Source organism: Thunnus thynnus, chromosome 19 (genome assembly GCF_963924715.1).
Source record: "Thunnus thynnus chromosome 19, fThuThy2.1, whole genome shotgun sequence".
NCBI classification, from domain to species: domain Eukaryota; kingdom Metazoa; phylum Chordata; class Actinopteri; order Scombriformes; family Scombridae; genus Thunnus; species Thunnus thynnus.
In genome coordinates this window covers 25534695-25555192 of record NC_089535.1, presented here as the reverse complement: position 1 = coordinate 25555192, position 20498 = coordinate 25534695, and the positions used below count along the sequence as shown (strand labels likewise).

The window sequence follows — 20498 nt, the reverse complement described above, 5'->3', positions numbered from 1 at the left end:
CACACACACACACACACCCTTGACACATTAACTGAATCTGTACACAAACCACTTCACTACATCACTCACTCACTTATATAATCACACACACATACTGTACACGCCTCACTCACAATATCCTTCACACACTCTTCTCGCTCACTCACTAACCTTCAGCAGACATTTTGACCTGTCACAGTATGAAAAGCACAGGTGTTACTAATGACATTAACGACAGCTCTGTTCTATTCAAGTGTCCCTGTAAGACATGACCGTGTGACAGTGAGCCAGCATCAACCTGAAACTGAAGCAGCAGGCATTAACTGTATTATTTCATCTGTTTAAAAATTCACAGTCACTGACAAAGTGTTCACCTCAGTACAAAACTATGTATGAACACTGTTGATAAGGTTAATAGCTCAGCAGCTACCTATCTGCATAGTATTACATCATGATTGTTTCTATGGCGTGCACACACACACACACACACAAAGACAGAGCTGCACAGCTTTGTGACGAGCAGATAGAAAGACATAGGTTTATTATTAGAGAGAGACACACGGGGCAGATAAACAGGTCTCATATCCATCTGGACCATGGATATGAGACTTATGATTTATTTCAGTCCTGTCGTCCTGCGCTACTGAATCCTGGATTACATGTCAGCTTTAGAGACTAATGGATAGAGTGTTGATGGAGAAAGAGAAGAGGACGATGATGCTGTTGACAGTTTTGGTGTAGATGTAGATTAAAAAGGATGAATATATATAACACTTTGGCAAATAAATAAAATAAAGGAGAAGAAAAAAATGAAGGGCATTTCCTTACCTTTCTCTCAGTGCATGCTTGGATAGGCTTAACAGGAATAAACAGGAGGAGGGGATGAATGGGAGGATGGATCAAAGGACACAAAATGAAACATTCCTTCAGGTCAAATCCTGATCTTGAACTTGGGAGTGAAGTTTTGAATCCATAAAGTGTTTTCATCCTGCAGTCTATTTCTGCCATAGAGTTTGTATAGAATGCCACAGCTTCACTTCCAACATTTCTCTCAAGATTTGAATTTTCTTTCCAGATTTTGGCTTTCCCTCCATCTTTTCCTGATGTTCTTCTCTGCTGTCCCGATCACATCCTGGACTGTCTCTCTCTTACTGTAGACTCAAAAGCCGCCGGTTACTGAAAGCGGGATGTCCTTGGCGGAACGACGTCCTCGCAACACTCGGCGAACCTCTTGGCCGCCCTCCTGGTGAAGTGCACCTTCCCGCGGGCCTTGGTGACGGTGGTGTACTCGTGGGACTTGAGCTTGGCGTAGTAGTCGGAGAACTTGTTGTAGAGGACGGAGATGGGCATGCCGTTGAGGATGATGCCGAAGGAGATGCAGGCGAAGGCGAAGATGCGGCCCAGGTTGGTCTCTGGGAACATGTCGCCGTAGCCCACCGTGGAAATACTCACCTGAAGGATGAAAGAGATGAAATACAAGATAAATATAAACTCTTGATGTTAGCATCACTCAAACATCTAACAAACTGTCTCTTAAAGTGACAACTGCAGAACCATTAGAGAGATTTTATATGTTCAGGTAGAGAAGAGACAGAAAGCAGGCAGGTTGTTGACTCACAGCGGCCCACCACCATGCGTGCGGCATGGAGGTGAAGTTGGTGTTGTAAACGTCGTGCTCCACAGTGTACACCATGGCTGAAAACATGAAGATCCCCATGGCGATGAAAAGCAGCAAACAGCCCACCTGAACACAAAAAACATTCTCTGTTTCTGCATGATGTTCATTCATGTTAATGCTCATAACTGAGAAGCACAGAGCAAAGTTGATTTTTAGATTCATAGATTCATTGGTTGGATTCATTTGCATTTCCACTCAGATTTTTCTGGTATTTTTTAATCCTTTGATTTTCTTTTCCCACTCATCCTACAAATTTAATCAATTCACACTAGATTTGGTTCAGACCTGGATGAACCTTGTATGAAAATACAAGTCAAAGTTTTTGGATTGTTGTAATTGTCTTCTTTGATATAAACTCTCGGTTCAGAACAGGGTTGCTGCACTTTTTGAAATCAAATTTAATATTTTATAAGACCTTGACAGAGAAAAACATTTAATAACCTTTCCACAGCAAAACAAATGTACATTATGGCTGAACTTCATGTTTGAAATCAACTTGATAATATTAGGAGGGATATTTTTCTGGATAATTTTGTATCTCCATATAACAATCATATGTAAAATCATATAAAGTAATCAAATTAATGACAAACACAATGAACTGTGTCCCACTGTTACACTTTACATCAGATAAAACTCTATTAAAAAAACCTTTTAATTTAAAATTTAAATGTAATTACAATTTGCTTGGAATTGTTAATTTTGACCACATTGTGTTGTCAATCAGGCTGTTCTGGTCGTTGTCACACTCACAGTCAGCTGTAGTTCATTCTCCACATTAAGACACATTCATGTTACAGTTTATCTACCTTTCATCCACTAACAGTCCATTAAACCTGTGAACTCCAGCTGAGCAGTCACTAAATGAAAAGTCTGCTCCTCTCCTTCATGTCACATGTTGGCCGTCACGGTTCCAAACTAAAAACATTATTATCCAGATTCTAGCAACTATCAGAAATAACAGAGGACTTTGCGTCTCATCTGAACACCCCTGGCTTTACTGAGCATCATCTGTGCTGTTTGTGTACTTCTTTAATCCTGTTACCTTTATGAGAGAAGGTGGTTTGAGGAGAACCAATTGAAAAAAAGAAAAAGAGCTGGACCGAGACACGACCGAAACTAAAACATATTTAAAAGAGTGAATCCTGCGGGGAGATATTACTCACACAACTAAGCCTCACCTCAAAATGTAAGACCTACCATAATTAAAAATAAGACTTTTTAAGACATGTATGACCTTAAATTCTGAGAATCTTATTTTAGACTTTCTGAGTATCAGCGGGAGCTCTGGTTGAGAGTCTGACCTGCTGGTAGCACTGTCTCAGCGTGAAGCCGAAGGCTCTGAGGCCTGTCGAGTGACGAGCCAGCTTCAAAATCCTGAAGATACGCATCAGACGCATGATCCTCAGAACCTGACCCACCTACAGAGAGAAAATACACAGAAGAAGAAGAAGGCTGTCAGCTCCTGGTCATGGACTGCTGCATCGAGGGTCCTCCTCACCAGTTTCTGTCTTCTGGACTGATGTTTTTTTCCGTCTGAATGAACATATCAGACTCATGATTGAACAGGATGAGAGAATTTGCACATGACTGACTGCTGATGTTCCCCCGACTTTCCTGTCACATCAGTGCTTTTGGAAAAAAAAAGAAAAAAAAAAGGAACCAGTCTTTTAAATGCAGCTTAAACCATACTCTATTTAAAAGAAGACTTGCCATAAATATAATATTTCAGGAGCAGGTCAACTGATGCAAATTTATGAGGGCTAATAATGCTAATACATTATTTTTTGCAGACTTTTGGCAAAAAAATTCCAACTTAACTTAAACTTGAGGATGAAATTGGCTTATGTCAGCCAAATGACAAGATGAACAAATGATTAGTGTAACCATGGCAACAGTGTGATTGGGTACTGAATATAAATTAATGTATTACAAAACATTTATTCTATGATTTATTGTGTTCTCCTCTTGAGTTTAGACCAACATTGAAAACTCTTCACTGAAAGTCAGTGAAGGATACATCCAATGAAGAATTAGTGTATGTAAAATAAAAAAAGAGATATTTGATTTCTAATAAAAAGGATAAAATCACCCCTTTATTGGTCTCGCCCTCATGCAGTGTTTCTGTCTCTAATCATATAAACTCCCATCAGCCCCCTTTGCGTCCTGTTCTTACCTTTCCAACACGCCCCACGGTCTCGATGTCCCCTGAATGCAGGTGCATGTCCTTGTCCTCAAAACACTCCAGTCCCATCTGCAGGTAGTGCGGCAGGATGGCGATCAGGTCAACCGTGTTCAGCACGCTGCTTCCGAAACGCTTCAGGTCAGGGGTGGACACCAGGCGGAGCAGGTACTCCAGGGTGAAGAAAGCGATGCAGAACGTTTCGACATACTCGCCGTAAAACCTGCCGCTCGGCTGACCCGACGCCGTCTGGAACAGAAAATAATACTTATTATCTGCTTTTGCCTGTTTGCTTGATAGACTGTTGCTTCATGTCGGCTGCCATGATGAGACAGAGTGTCAGGTAAAATCAGGTTTTATTGAAAATGGTGGCTCTGGCTCAGCTCTGCTTCTTAACAATATAAATGACACATTCACTTGTTTCTTGTCTCACTGAATGTAACATTAAAGGACCATTCAGTGGTTTTGCATATTTCCACCTATTAATAACAAGTTGTGAAATCACTACAACAGAACAGCATTCATTCTGAGACAGAATTGAAATAATCTTCTTAGTACATATTTGCCTTCTTTTGCCTCCCACACACGCACACACAAACTGAAACACTCACCTTGTACTGCATCTCCTCCACTGTGTTCAGCGTCATGGCGACCAGCGAGACCAGCACGAAGACGGAGGAGGCGAGCGCCATCAGCTTGGCAGTGACAGAGGAGAACGGCTTTTCCATCAGGTTCCAGATTTTCCTGCGGGTCGGCCCGAAGGCCATGCCGTGATATAACGCCTCGTTCTCCTCCATCTCCATCTGGAGGACACGAACAGGAACAGTTCAGAGTCACAGAAGACAAATGGGAGAGATTGTATTTTTCATGGGGGAAAAAAGAAGGCCATATGTGGCCAGTTGATGAGAATATGTAACTTACTACAACTGTTCAGTTATCAAGAATTAAAAAAACAAAACACACAAAAACAGAACAGAACATTCATTAAAGTTGTAGAAGTATACAGTAAGTAAGAACTTAGTATGTATGTTGGTCAAAAATGAAGTGAAAGAGTAATAAATGAGAATTAAAGGTTTATAAAAAACATTTCAAAATAAAACAAAGCTGAACAAAATGTCAAGATCACAAGATAAAACATAACCGAACTAAATAACTAAATAAAACTAAATGTCAAGAAAACACAACAGGGATAAAACTGGTACAGCAAACTGCATCAGAGTGGGACCTCTGTGATGGAAACATCTGTCTAAATCAGTGCCAAGAAAAAGCTTATTCTCTCTCCATCTGTCAAGGCGGCGGAGCAGAGTGGAGCGCTGCTTTATAATGTAGGTCAGACAGACTCAGAGTCAGCCAGCACATCACTGAATAACTGCTTTACCAATGAAGCAGTAGGAGCTGATGACTTGACATTTTTATTTTGCAGCGCTTTAATAATTATGGGGCCTGGCAGATGAGAAAAAATTATTATCATTGTGCATGAATTACTAATTCATTAAGAGTTTATGGGGACTATTTAGTGTCACTGAAAACTGTGACAGACACACTGTCTCTGGAAAGAGATGTTGTAGTTGAATTTCATTATAAGCACCACAAATAAAAATCTATTAACCTCATATTTTATTGGGGTGGCAGCAGGAATTGCAGAGATGAATAAAACCAAAACTGTCTGCAGGGATAGTTACCATTGTTTTTACTCCTGAAATAAGCAGTAATGCAGGATGCCTGATAGTCGAGAAATAGTCGCAACACACAACACAAAATAAAACTTAACTTCACCTAGACCTTTGTTTTTTTGTATTTCAGGACACCTGAAAGCACTAGACCTGTTCAATTATCATTGTCAGGTGTCATGACAACAGACAGTCAGCCAAAGACTGAGCCAATCAAGAAGAGTTATTGAACTGTGACTGTTGCCAGTTCCTTCCTAGCCTGTAGTACCCATCTGCCTGGATGATATTTGTAAGCTACATCAGTTTGCTAACTTGCAGTAGCTACTATTAGCCCTGCCCCCACCCACAGTCATCAGTTTTATCATGTTTTTGAGGGGAATATTGAACTAAAATTCATTCATAATGTGAAGACAGAATAGATAAATTGGGAAAGGAGCAGCATTGTATGTGTATTTCTGTACCAGCATTTATTCTATTGCAGGGTTGGCCAACCTCTGCTCTATGGTTACATGTAGTTTAGCTAATGCATCATGACAAGTGATTTCAAACACAGATTAAACTGTTGACTATAAGTATGAACAAATCTTTATCAACGAATCTTCAGAGTGAACTGACTATACTGAATTGTTACTGTCTTAATCAGTAGCTTTTAGCAGCGGAGCTCCTCTCTGGTGACTGAGAGCACCATTTACAGCTCAGGTGTGATACATAGCACGTTACTTGTTAAAGGACAGGTTCATAATTTTTAGGTTTTCAATTTTGTCTTAAAACAACAGTCAGGTCCCTGTATGGACAGTGAGAGAAGTTGTCCTCACTGTAATCATTCTTTCAAATGTGCTTTCAATGTAAGTGATGGAGGCCAAAATCCGCAGTGATTCGAATCAGCAAAGTGATTTGTGATTTACACCATCTGTCAGTCTCTCACACAGTTCACTTTTAGTCCCTCACACAAAGGCTCTGATTGGTTGTTTCTCCAACTAGAGAAAACAGACATTCACCAGAACACCACTAGACAGTTGGCTGACAAATCTGGACATGTGGACAGTGATTCAGAGATCTGGAACCAGGCTATCATACGCAAGTCCCTTACAAAAATCATGAGTCAACCCACCTCTGCCATCAGCTGTCTCTGTATCTTCAGCTGCTCGTTCAGCTCGTCCTGCCTCTCTTCGAAGGAGATGCGGCAGCAGCGTTGGCTGTTTTTGATTCTGACGCCCCAGTAGTTTATCTCCTCCAGGAAGTTGCGGGGACACAATTCATCTTTAATCCACAACACTCCAGTCCTGGTGGAGAGGACAGAGACAGGAGATCCAGAACAATCTGAAGTGTTCATAGAAAGAGGAGGGAAACTGTGTGTGTGTGTGTGTGGCATGCATTTGAATTCATTTTAAGTGTAAAAGTCTAATCCCATTTTATAATATTATAGTTTATTATGTAGTTTATTTCACCTGTAAAAGTTGAAGATATTGTGGAAGATTTTAGGGTCCCGGTCAAAGAAGAACTCGTTGCTCTGGACAATGTAGTCATCACACAGGTCCAACTTCCTGCTGTGGTCTGTGTATGTGGCCAATCGGCCAATCCGTGTTTTCGGATACCTGGCAGCTAACCTGTAGGGCAGGAGGTACACCTGAAGAAGAGGACGACACAAGAGAATCAAGTGAAATATAATATTCATTAAAAAGAATAGAATAGTAGAACCAAAAGAATAGTTGTTTAGTCCAATTTACAGTGATATAAAACTAAGAAAAACAGCAAAACTTCATATTTTGGAAGCTGGTACCAGATGATGTTTAGTATTTTTGTGAATGAGTGTGTTTATATGCTTCACATCAAATAATAAGGTTTTCAGTATATCAATCTATTCAAGCAGTATGTTTGTGGTAGAAGTTGAGTAAAGTTACCGTTCCTCCAACATTGATGTTGAGGGTGAAGTGTTTGGTTGGAGAAAGCGCCAGACGGGAGGGAGACACTGCGAATCGATCATCCTCCTCCTCATCTTCATCCTCAGCATAAAGATCATAGATGTCTTTGCTGAGGTCCTTCTCAAATAAAACAAAAAGCTCATGTTGATGAATTCAGCATTTTAAGCTTTTATCTAACATGAACAAAAGAAATAAAGTAAAGAAATGATCAAACTAGGGAATAGATTTGAAAATAATTGCAAATACTGATAAGTTACAAAATATGAGAAAACCAGACAAAAAGAAAAAAACTACAACAAACAAGGAGATAGTTAAAGAAATATAAATCCTGTATCATAGATGCATCTGTGATTGTGGAAAAACAATTTTTATTTAAATATTTCATTTTAAAATTCTGAATCTAGCAAATGCACAACTACCTGGTCCAGATTGGTTTCTGTTAACATTTGGAGACTCGCACCATTTGGCATCCATTGGTTAACAGTTAAAGATGTTGAAACCATAAAGTACTGAATCAATTACTTGATTGGCAGGAAATTAATCACCAAAATATTTGATAACAGAGACAAAATACAAAGCGCTCTCTGGTTCCAACTAGTCTAATGCTACTTTTCTCATTGTAAACTGAAAATATTGAGATTTTTGACAAAACAATTTGGGATTCTCCACCGGAGGGAGCTACTCAGGTATTATCAGTATGTCCTACAGAATTATTATTAATAATTATTAATATCTTTATACAGTCCATGGTTCTACACCTGCCAGCCTGCACCACCTGTAGTACAGAAAAGTAACAGCAGACACTTTGTAAGAAATAAATGCATATAGCTGTTGTAAATTTAACTCTTGTGCCACCTGCAAGCAATTATTGTTACGGCAGTTTTTTTTTCTTTCCGAGCTGCTTTTTTCTTTGTTACATTTTGTGCTAAAATCAATTAGTCAACAAAATAGTTGATTGACAGGAAATGATCTACAATTTTTATTATTGTTAGGCAAAAATGCTAAACAATCTCTGGTTCTAGCTCCTGAAATTTGTGAATTTGATATTCTCAGCTTGTTTTGTCCGACCAACATTCTAAAACCCAAAGAGAAAATATCATTTACGGTGATATAAAACTATTTGATGAGGATGTCAACTTGGGCTCTAGGAAATTTATCAAAAATGAAAATAATCATAAGTTGCAGCCCAAATAATATCTGAACAATGAACAGTAAATATGTGTTGACTTTGATACAGAGTTTTGTGAAAAAGCCCTTTTGAATCCAAACATTGTCTTATGCTTCTAATATTTATTCACGTAGATTACATTGAACCGGGACATGTGATAATTACTCTCTAAATTTGAATATAAAATCATAAATAGTAAAGAGAAGACTAGAACAAAATTTAAACACAATACAAGAAGAATTAAAACGTCTGACCTGCATGGAGTTCCAGGGCTTTATGGAGGTGTTGCTGAAGTCCAAACATTCGGACGGTTCTTTGACAGCTTGGGTCCAGCTGCTGTGCTTGTAGCTGGGGAACAAACTCCTGCTACGGGCTCTGAGGTGGGTCAACATGGTCTCCACTGGGTGTGTGTGAACCTAAAATCAATTAACCTGCATAGAGTGATAGCCTGGCATCTCTAACACCATCTAACTCTTACAAATACACACACACAAACACACACAGCTGGCATCTTGCATGTGTGATCTCACACACATACAAAACTAAGAAGGCAAGAATAGGAAATGCTTTCACACAAATTCAGAGAGAAATCATGTCAGCATGCATACCGATCAGACACACAGCTGTGAGAGGCGTTCCACAAATACACATACACACACACACAGTGATGGTGTAGGAAGTGACTCTCATCATCTAATGCTGCCTGGCTGAGATGATCTGGGTGCTTAAAGTTTTAAATACTATTATCCTCTTCCATCTATCTCTTGATCTCTCTCTATCTCTCTCTCTCTCTCTCTCCTCCCACTTACTCCAACATCTCATAACTTTACAAATCTGATAAACTAGTGCTGGATGATACAGTTGAAATCAATATTAATATTATAATAATATTTTTTCAGATGATAAAATAAAGGAACAAGACTAATCACAATAAGCCTTTTTACAACAGACATTTTGATATGTCACAGTAGAAAAGCAAAGATGTAAATAATAAAATGAACAATGGCTGAATTCAATTTAGCTGATCCTGGTGTTGTTCATGTTGGATCACTGTCACACTGTCATGTCTTACTGGGACACTTGAATAGAGCAGAGCCATCGTTAATGTTATTAGGAACACCTGTGCTTTTCCTGCTATGACATTAGTTGAACTAGTGTGAAAAAGGGCTATGCTAACATGCGGATGTCTAGCAGCTAACATTTGCTAACAAACCAGAGTTGAGGTTGATGGGAATGTCATTAGTTTTGGAGGCATGTGGTTATAAATAAAGTATTGGATAAAATTTTATGGTGCTAAATGAAAAGTTGAGAAATCACCAAAGCCATTAAAGGTACAGTACTGCATATGGGGACTTGAATTCTGTATAAAATTTCTTGGCAATCCATCCGATGTTTGTCCAGATTTTTCAGTCCAGACCAAAAGTTTGCTAGCGTGGCTGTGAAGATTGCTCAGAGCATCAATCAAAGGAGAAAATGTACATGCTTACTTCTTGCTTACTTGGTTCTTTATTGATAAAGTATTCCCATAACCAGTTGATCCAGTTTGTACATATTCTCATTTTGAAGTACTGACAATATTTAGTAGATTTTCAGGTTATGAGGTAAACTATTAGGAAGAACTTACAGTAAGGCATTGGCCAGTTTGTTTCATTGACACTGATGTAAAATCGTCCTTTTTCAGTCAACAGGTTTCTAACTTTTCATATATATGAGACACATGAAATCAAATGACATTTGTGTGAATCTGTAAATGACTAATTTCCAAAAGACTTTATTGAATACACGGATTATTTTTTCATATAATGGATCTTCTGATATTGTATATGGAAAAAAACAATACTGGAAGGCCAGCAGGGTACCTGCTGTGAGATATGCACCTATGTATATAACAACATAATTATCATATAGAGACTGTGTTGGGGTTTGTGAAGACTGAAAGTTGGGTTGTTTGCATTTTCTGTTTTGCTGTTAAAAGATGCAAACAAAAAAACAACCCAAAAACAAAAATATCAACTTAATTTTCCAACCTATATATACATATATATGCAGGCAGCAGCCTAAAGCCTTTCCTCCATGTGTAACTTAGACCTTCACATCTGACATCTCTGCCTTAATCCAAGTTTGTTTGACGTATTTTGTCCCACTGATGACCCAAGCAGTCAGATAGGTGGAGATTAATCCTCGCTGCAGTTAAACAGGGATAATGAACGGATGGAGCCAGACTTGTTCCAAATAAAACGACTTAGCAGCTCTTCCACTGTGACGACCCATTTCTTTAATTTCACATACACTCCTCCCTCCTGTTCGTCCCTCAGCCGCTGTGATCCGACCAAGACACAGTGATTTTCTGCACAGATTAAACTGAGTGCTGAAGCCACAAGGGAAGAGGCTGTTAAAGTTGTATTAGCTAAGTGGGTTTCATACCTGTCAGTGGCCTGTGTTTAAGACCTTTCTGCCTCTACCTGCCTCTTGGAACAGATCCCTAAGGATCGGGCTGCATCTTGTTTGCAGTTTGAGTTCTTCCTCTTTGGCTCATACTTGTCATTTCCTGATCCTCACTTCAAAAATTTAAATCAATTGATTCTTGATCCTGAGATCAGATGCTTGACAAAACATCCCTAAATCAAGCAGAGTTCTTCAGGACAAGTTTTAATCTTTGGGTTTAGGAAGAAAAAAAAAGTAATTCCATGTTGAAAAGTTCAAGTCCAAGTGACGTCACTGGTGTTGAAGTCAAGTTACAAGTCTTTTAGATACTCAGGTGGATAGATACTTTATTAATTCCAAAGGGAAATTAAAATTAATTTTAATTAATTTAACTGACTTTTGTAAAGTCACATCTAAAGTCACCAGATTCGTAAGAGTTTGACTCGACTCATGTGACTTGTCCGCGTCTTTGTTATATTACATTCAGATTTCCTTGAAGAAGCAGTACTAATTAAAATTTCTTAGGATCTAAAACAGCAAAACCACACTTCACTGGAACTATGAAAAAGTACAAAAGTATGTGGACACGACTATATATATATTGTATCTCCAGACACACTCATGTGATAGAAAAGACAGGACGCCATGATTTGAACAATGTTGTGGATTAGGTTTTAATTCTTAAGTGATTTGCAAATCAGTTTCTTCACAGATACAGAGCTTTTAAGTTTTAATAATGTTCCCCCTCACTGTACAAGGCTAGAAAAAGTTCACAGCAACAGCACACAAACATACAAAATAGTTTTAACAAATTCAGTTGAGTTTTTTTTTGTAATCGTTTTTAATCTTTTTCTTTCTTGTTAAATACATCTGAACTCTAACCCTGGTACGATGCCCAACCATAGCAAAAAATTGATATCAAGTCAAATGTATACAATCTTATTTACACAAGGAACATTTGATCAAAGTGCATTGAAGAGAGTCCTGATTGACGGTCATGTCTCTGAGGGATGATAAATATGTACAATGTTTACAAATGCTGAAACCATGGTGATCCTTACACAGCTTCTATATTAATAATAATGATAATAATAATAACAACAATAATAATAATAAACACAGACTGAGAAAACAGTTTGTCAGAATGCACTCCAGGAGGTACCGTAAGAATTAAAAAAAAAAAAAAAAAAAATTAAAAGAAAACTTACATCTTTTAGATATAACTGCCCAAAATATGGTCATACATACATATTCACACAACTGAGCCTGTTGGATCAGAGGAGGCAAGAGTTGAAGTTCAGGCCAAGTTTTCCCTGTGAACATCTCACTTCTAAATGACCCTTGACCTCTCTCCGCTCGGATACTGACTGCTCATACCCAGTTTTGAATCCTGTCCAGCAGAGTCAAGCTGTTTGGTCAGATAAATACTGCGCCGTCTTGTCAGTTTTCCAGTTCAATTTGAACACAGAAAACCCTGAAAGAGGCGATCAAACTGTGGAAATTCACTGAGTTTCTCTCATCTGTTGTGAAAAGATGGTGTCAGACTCCTTTAAGAGGACGGGACAAAAACAATATGGAAGGCTGTCTGAGGCTCAAAAATGAAAGAAAAAAGAAAGAAAAAAACAAAACCCTTAACACTTTGGACGTACTGTTTGAAAACAGTTATGACACATAATTCATAGTGATATTCACATAATAAATAATCCTCCAGCCATCCTCACCACAGATAATGACATAATGCACTTCAGAAGGCATGTGGTCGTACTGTAAGGGCTGCTGCTGCTACGGACAACCGCGGGCATGGGAACAAAGAGGCGCCATGCAACACTACGGCTGCCGTAAAGAAAAACTGAGACGATCACGACAAATCGTCATCTGTGCTCACTATCGAAATCTGAAGAGAGAGAGAGGGGAAGGGGGAGGAGAGAGAGAGAAAATTAACTTAATGAAATAGGTTTTTGTGTGTGTGTGTGTGTGTGTGTGTGTGTGTGTATGTGTAATTTCTGAATTTTCAGTGAATTATGACAAAAGTGAATTATGCTCCACAGAGCTCTATGCTCTGGCCTGGAGTCAGGATATAATTAGCCTAGCTTAGCATAAAGGCTGGAAGGAGGGGAAACAGCTAGTCTGTCAGACAAAAGTGAAAATACACCTACAAACACCTCTAAAGCTCACTAACGACGCGTTGCATCTCGTTTGTTTACCCCACGCTGCTCGTCATGTTATTTTAGGGGGAATTTTGTTCTGTGATTATTTTTGCTCTTTTTGCCTTCTCACCATCTGAACGTACGGTGAGATGTCTGCTGCAGCTGTGAGGATGACGAAGTTTGAGCCCATCTTGAGGCTTTGGCCGGGCTTAGGTTAATCTGTTTAATCTGTGTAATCTGTGTACAGGGAGATGTGCTCTGTGGACGGCCAACAATGCACTAAGGATTACTACAGGCCACAAGGTCAGGGTGAGAGTCGAGGTCATTAACATGCAGTCTCATCCTCTGTTGGCTTGAAATTATTTAAGCTGCTCAGAAACTCTACAGCAGCACATTATTATTTTATTAACAGAATAAACTTTTATTATTTAAGAGAGCTCCTCGTGACTTTAAGGCAAAGAGCTCCAAAGCTGCTGTGTGCACATAAACTATTGATGCTGAATTGCTGATTGGGAGATGAGTGTGTGTGTGTTCTGGGATCGTACATCCTCTGAAGTTGTTTACTCACCGCGGGGTAGGTGTGTCCTACGTTGGCGCCGTGTCGTGTGATGTCGATGTTTAGGTCTTCTTCTGTGGTCTTCAGGTAGACGGGGTTGTCAAAGTTCATGCTCTTCTGGTTCTTCAGCTGCCAGTTTCTCCACATCAAGTAACCGCCTGCCGCCGCCATCGCCAGCAGCACTGAGCAGAGAGACGGATAGACACAAACAATCAGACAGTCTTCAGTATCAGAGGCTGAAGGGTCAGAGAGTCTTTTCTAGTCTGTTCAGACAGCTGTATTTGTTTGAGTTTGTGTGTAACCCAATAAATATTAAGGGGAGATCTTTGATAAATCAATCCCTAAATATTAATAATTTGAGACTTCAAATTACAAATCATTACCTCAGACATACTTAAGTTGTTCCCTCAATCTGGTGATTTGTGAAAAAAAAATTTGTGCACTTTTATTAAATCATGCCCAACAGTCCTTGATTCGTTCCATTAACTGCATCAATTTCTCACCATTTATAGAATCCTTTTCTCCTAAAAACTCTCTCCCTATGGACCTAATACAGTTTGATTTTCATCATCAATGGATGAATATCTTCTCGAGTTGCAGTTTGAGCCCTTGAGGGCTTGTAAGTACTACAACGCGTCTGAAGTGTTCAGTCATCACGTCAAGTGTGTGAGGATGCTGGGCCATGAAGGAATAAAATGAGCTGTACTACGTGGGATTCAAGACCTCACTTGTGTCCATGAATATGAATGCAGGTTTGCATATTTGATGAACTGTGGATTTGGAAATTACCTCCAAATGAAGCTTGAAAGATACTGAATGTACGTTACACCTAATGCCTAGTCTTGTTATATTAATGTCCTGTCTTTTTTGTGGCGCACTGAGGGGAAAAAAATGTCCTCTGCAATTATGGACTTCTGGAAGTTCAGACATTTGAATACAGCCTTTGACATCCCTTGGTGAAGATGTACTGTCTTGTGTATTGTGTGTGTGTGTGTGTGTGTGTGTGTGTGTGTGTGTGTGTGTGTGTGTGTGTGTGTGTGTGTGCATGTAAACAAGGTCTTGGCTGACTGAGCAGAGACATCAGTAGGACAGATGGAATCTGAACCAGCCCAGAGGTATACACACACACACACTTATTATCTGTGTGTGTGTTCCTCCCGTCAATTATCTTGAAGCTGTAATGGGGGGTCTTACTTTGTAGTTTCTGTCATTACTAATAACTTTGTACTCCCCGAGTTAATGGCTGAGATCTCTGAACACAGTGGACTGGACACAAGCAGTCAGATGATCAAACAGGTTGTAAACAAGACACGTTTATCCAGATTATCTTAAATGTATTCAGAGGTGAAACAGAAAGTGAGCGTAATCTAACATCTATGGTTCTGCGTCATAAAGAATTTTTTCTGAAAGCTTAATTTTTTGATTAGCCACAACTCTACTTTAAAAATATCAGTGTGTTATTGTTATTTGGGTGATTTTTTTTTGTTTTGGGTCAATGAATTTCCAGTTTAAATTTGTGCATGGATATATGTGTGTGTGTTCTGTCCACTCACAGACTGGCAGTATGGCCCAGGCAGCAGCAGATCCTCTGGCTGTTGAGTTCACCTGAATCGATGTGCTCACATTAGCTTCTGGAAGACACAAAAATCAAAAAAAGTCAGCAAAACACTTTCATCAACTTTAAACACTTGGAGAAAAGTGTTATTTTTAACTTGTTGAAAAGCTGGAAGGTTTAGTCAGAAATTAGACTGCAGTGTATTGAGTGTCTCTAGCAGAAGTGTACATTTTGAGTTAGTGATTTTATAAATTGTCCAGAACATCTGCTTACTGCATTCAGATTACGGAAATAAGTTGTGAACGATTAAGAACAGAGAGCGTCAACTGATGCAGTGAAGTACAGACACAATCATTGTTTTACCTTGTAAGAATGTAGATTTATGTAAAGTCAGACTCTAGACTACACCGTCTACAGCAAAACTGCATATTCAATAAACAAAACCAATGTTGTCAAAAGTCATTCTTACTCTGCATTATTTCAAATACTGACCTCCTCTATATATTTTTGCACTTTTTTCATTGCCATTTGTGCAATCCTTGCATAATAAGCTGCTGTAAATTTTCACACACATCCTGCCATTATACTGAAACTTTGACAGGATAATGTTAAACAGTTAAAACAGTGTGTTGAATATTTGTTTTATTTTCTTTCCCCTGGGTCAACATTATCCAGTGTCTGGCTTTTCGTAGAGCAGGCTTGAGTGTTTTGGTGTCACGACCAGCGAGTGACATGACTGGCAATCAGCTCGCCTGAAAGCGGCGACGGAGACTTCAGCACAAAGAGACAAAAACCAGGGTTTAGTCAGCTCGTGTTCTTTCTGCCAGTCAGTCTGTTCTGCTGCCAAATGACTCCGTGATGTCATCAACATGCCAAACCTTCGCTGCCTCTCGGCCATTAAATGAATGAGATACAGAGCGACTCGCCGGCCAAACATCAAAACTAACAGTTAAAGTGCACCATAAATTCTATTTCCAAATTATTCTAGTCTGCCTCCATGTTAGCACTAAAGATGAACATTTTTAAAAAATTTAATAAAATAAATCTTTAAAACGTTAATGACTGATTTTTGTTTGTGACTTGGTGTAGCAAAACAAGCTGAAAACAGCACTGACATAAAGGTTGGTGGAGCCCAATTTGAAGTTTTAGCAGACATTGAACTATCTACATATCCAGCAGACACAGAGCATCATCATCTCACTTGAGTAATGTCTGTGTCCATCTGATCAAAGTAAGTCCAATATTTACTTTCTTTTTTAGCTCTGGTTTGGTCTCCATCAACTCCCAAGAAAAATCTCTCTCGTCAGCTGCTAGATGTTCCACCGTGTTCAACAGCTAGTCGCTGACTTTGTACACTACCTGTCCAGCAGCAAATGATACATAACGGGTTTATCAGTTTGTTTGCTGGAAACTGGGTTGATGACTCCATGAAGTAAATGTGTTCAAAAATCAAAACTGTGAGCTTAAACTATGAGCATAAAATCTCAATTGAGCTGCAAAGTAGGTGATAATTCTCTGTGGGCTCATCATTACACGTGATAACTTCATACTAGAGTCATTTGTCATCCACATATCTCATATCTACTTACTTTTCTCAAAAGCCTCAGTAATTTGTTAAAACATGTTAGTGTAACAGTGTGGCTCATTGATGTTTTTTTCATTTATGGAGAACCACGGAGGTCTATGGCACAGAGGTATACGATATAATCAGGCTCTGATACACACAATACTTTTTAGTAGATCAATGCACAGTTTCTTTTTCATATTCTCATGAGAATAACAATAAGAAAACTTAAGGATATGACTGGCAATATTCTTAAGTTTTTAAATGTTTTTACTACATTTTCACGTGGTACTTTGCAGACAGTACACTAATCCAGGGCTGTATTTTGAGTTTTCATGGAAGGAAAGTATGAATCTAATTATAATCTTAATTAAAAACAAAACCATGCAAGTAAGCAAGTCTTTTTTTTTTTACTTCTTGTGTGGGAATAAATTCTGTCTGCTCCCCAGAGAGCTGAGGTCACAGAATTAGAAAATATGATGCAAAAAAAAATGAGTCAGAGACTTGCTGATGTCTGCTTCTCCTCTTGCTCAACTGTTTGAAGGATGTGGGAAGGATTTGAGTGACAGTCTCAGCCTGTGCAGTGATATAAATCACACTCATTTCCAGATAAATTATTATAATAAGTGGAACTTGCAGATTCTGAATGGTTTTGGCCACTAGGTGCTGCTCCTGATCTGTGCTTTCACATCATCTGCCAGCGCAGAGTTTAATGTTCAACTGTGGATTAATATACAGATCATCTTCCTCACCAGCTAATTCAGTAGTAACACACGAGCATCCTGTGCAGATGCATCTGAACAACTCCACTGTATCACATGTGCAGCAGGGAGAAGTGAGCAGACAGCTTTTACAAACATTATGGCTTGAACACAAGAAAAATAAATTTAAAAAATCAAGTGTCCAAGTAACTGAATAAAAGTCATGAGAACAAGTGCTGTAATGAGAAACAAACAAGAAGTCATCAGCAAATTTAGTCTGTGCTCCTTGTGTTGCTGATTACTGCCCCTCTGTCTACATGCAACTCATTCACCCGCTGCAGTTTTCAGAGGGTTCAACACTTCAACCCAGCACAACTTTACTTCTATGTTTTAAACCTTGTAAGTCTGACATGTTTACACGGCTGAACAATGTGGCCAAATCTACATACGGCTGAAGTCAAGCGAGATATCTGACCCAAGACTGACACAATACACATACAGTATGTTACTCCCAAACTAAACCAATCACTGAGCAGAAAATCATCTCTTAAAAGGGGTAGCAGGTTCCCTGATCAGATTCCAGCCTCAAACAGCATCACAATAGGTGTTAAAAGCAACTGAGATCTGAACTGTACTGGATTCAAAACTCTGAAGAAAGAAATTCTGAGACAAAGTCTTGAGAGCTATACTCCAATCACAGCATGAAGCCTATGTTTAATAGTGCAAAGATTAAACATGAGTAGTGATCGAATTGAGATACATGAAGAAGGCGAGAAAGGAAACATTTGTGCAAGTGAGAAAGAAAAAAAATCTCAAAAACCACAACAAAACACAAAAAAAAAAAAAACAGGAAAGCAAACATTTCAACACCCACAGATGTTCAAAGCTTGAACAAAAGTTAGAGGTGCTCCGGAAGAAGCCAATATGTGGTGAAACATTGATTTATGAATTTAAAAGACTGATTTGGGTGTGCAGCAAGGTTGCACGCCATTTAAATTCACCTTGACAGGTTGTGTTGGACTATTCAGAGATGTCCTCAGTTTGAATGAGTGGTACCAAACATGTTTATGGACAGTTTTTTTAAGTATGCAATTTGTTTATATCTTCTATCTGTGATTTTGTCACTCATTGTTTTTCTTATTTCTTTTCGTGATAAATATGATGTAGGTTTTGGCACAGCAGTTCCCATCATGTTTGGGTGATGTAATCAGGAAGTATAATGTTGCCAAAGAGTCAGTGAGTGGTGGGGGATAAACCTTTGAGACCCATTTAGATGGTGAATCTGCAACATGAAAACTTGTGTTACAGCATTAGCTGCTTGCAGTTCCTGTTTGCTTTGTAACCATGGATGCACACAAAACAAAGAGTGTGAGGTTCAAAAAGTTCATACAACTAACAACAACAACTTCACTGGCCAAATTGGTCATTTTCTTTAAGAGATATGTGAAAAAACAACAGAAGGGTTTTGTTTTGGCTTCTAAGTACAACTAGTAGAACTTTCATTCCTAAATAACAGAAGAAAACTGTAGACAGAGGACAGCTGGGATGGAATTACCCCTTAAATACTTCAGTCTACTGGACCATGTGTTACAAATGAAGTATGAACTACCTTAAATCAGTTATCTGGCACTGAATGTGCCTCATTACCCAACCAGAAACAGAAACCATCATTACAGATAGAGCTAGACAGAAAGAAGACATTCAGTCCAGGATGCTAAAATGTCCATATACATCCATGGAGACAAGAAGTGATTTCACCATTTAACTTTGGCATTAGATTAACAAAAAGGCTGATTCAAGAGTACATGAGGGAAAGAAAAAGTCTAACTGCAACTGTGGCTGCAGCCAAAAACAATTAAGAGACAGATGTTCCCCAGTTTAACAATTAAACATGGAAAAAAACACCTCCTGAGTCCACGGTGAGGGAGGAGAACAGCCTTTCTGAAAAAAGCGGAACATGCTTTTAAAGCCAAACACCATCTCAGAGACAGGCAGCAGAGCGGGCGACGGCTGATGGGTTTACCTGGGGGCGGCTGTGTTAGAGCTTTCCCATCATCCTTTGAGGGACCTTTGGTAGAAGGGTCTGTCACAGAGAGCCAAGAGTCAGGCAGACAACAAACGTGAAACAAAACATCAAGCTACAGAAGTTGTCCTACTTTTAAAAATGCGCACATGCAAGTAGGCCTTCTTTGAAAATAGACCAGATCTCAGGAGACTAAACTAGTAAATAAAGGCTTTTCAGATGAGAGAGGGATCCACTGTTCTTAAGCCAGGAAGAAGCCAAGCCAGCACCAAGCTGAGACAGTTAACATTCAAGCAAGATGAACACAAATGCTGGGAAAGTGAGGAGACGACATTCAGAAGCTATTACACAGATCTGAAGGTACAACACACAGTTAGCTGCATCAATCAGAGCATCCCTATCACTATCTATACAACAAAGACGGACAGCAACAATTAAGTCCTTAAAGCCAGATCGATACAGCCTCGATTAGCAGAGGCAGCAGAGTGTTGTTGTGTTTACTGTGAAGTCACAGGGCCGTTGAGGAGTTGGACATGCATATTATGCTTACAGCCAAACTGATCATCATTAACCGCAGTCGATCTCAGACTAGAGCAGTTTCCAAAGTTCCCAAATAGCTGTTTACAATTAAACATTTTTTAACACAGGTTATCTTTAAGACTGCTTACAGTTCAATTTAAAATCTGAAAAGGGAATGGAGAGGATTGGGATTTAATTAGCATATTTGTTTCAGGATTGAGCCTGGATAATATATCCACAAACCCAACCCTCGCTGTAAAACCCTTCAGCTAAAACTCACTGCTTTTTTTTTTTTTTTTTTTTTTTTAGACAGGTCGGACAAATGATAAATGATATCTTAGGAAACAAACTGTGGAACTAAGTGGAGCCCCGACAGTGTCAGAAAATCCACAAAACATCCTCTATTTCAG

At 39.0% G+C, this 20498-nt stretch overlaps 2 protein-coding genes across 3 annotated transcripts in view; both read right to left on the bottom strand.

Annotated features, from left to right (window-relative positions):
• Positions 1–543: 543 nt before the first annotated feature.
• kcnv2a (potassium channel, subfamily V, member 2a) lies at positions 544–9554 on the bottom strand. Its single transcript, XM_067574768.1, is given in 9 exon segments — positions 544–1431; positions 1598–1723; positions 2962–3078; positions 3834–4088; positions 4451–4627; positions 6600–6792; positions 6958–7136; positions 7411–7548; positions 8854–9554. Coding segments are annotated over 9 exon segments (1602 nt in total). The 5' UTR covers positions 8992–9554; the 3' UTR covers positions 544–1152.
• Positions 9555–11845: 2291 nt separating this feature from the next.
• The window catches only part of vldlr (very low density lipoprotein receptor), a 73072-nt gene continuing 64419 nt past the window's right edge, over positions 11846–20498 (bottom strand). The window contains exons 17-20 of one of the 2 annotated variants that reach the window (XM_067574765.1): positions 19570–19629; positions 15280–15357; positions 13739–13908; positions 11846–12917 (exon numbers count right to left, since the gene is read on the bottom strand). In XM_067574765.1, coding sequence (XP_067430866.1) covers positions 12882–12917; positions 13739–13908; positions 15280–15357; positions 19570–19629 — 344 coding nt within the window. In that variant the 3' untranslated portion in view covers positions 11846–12881. The remainder of the gene's footprint in view (positions 12918–13738; positions 13909–15279; positions 15358–19569; positions 19630–20498) is intronic. The other variant, XM_067574766.1, reaches the window with a different exon arrangement.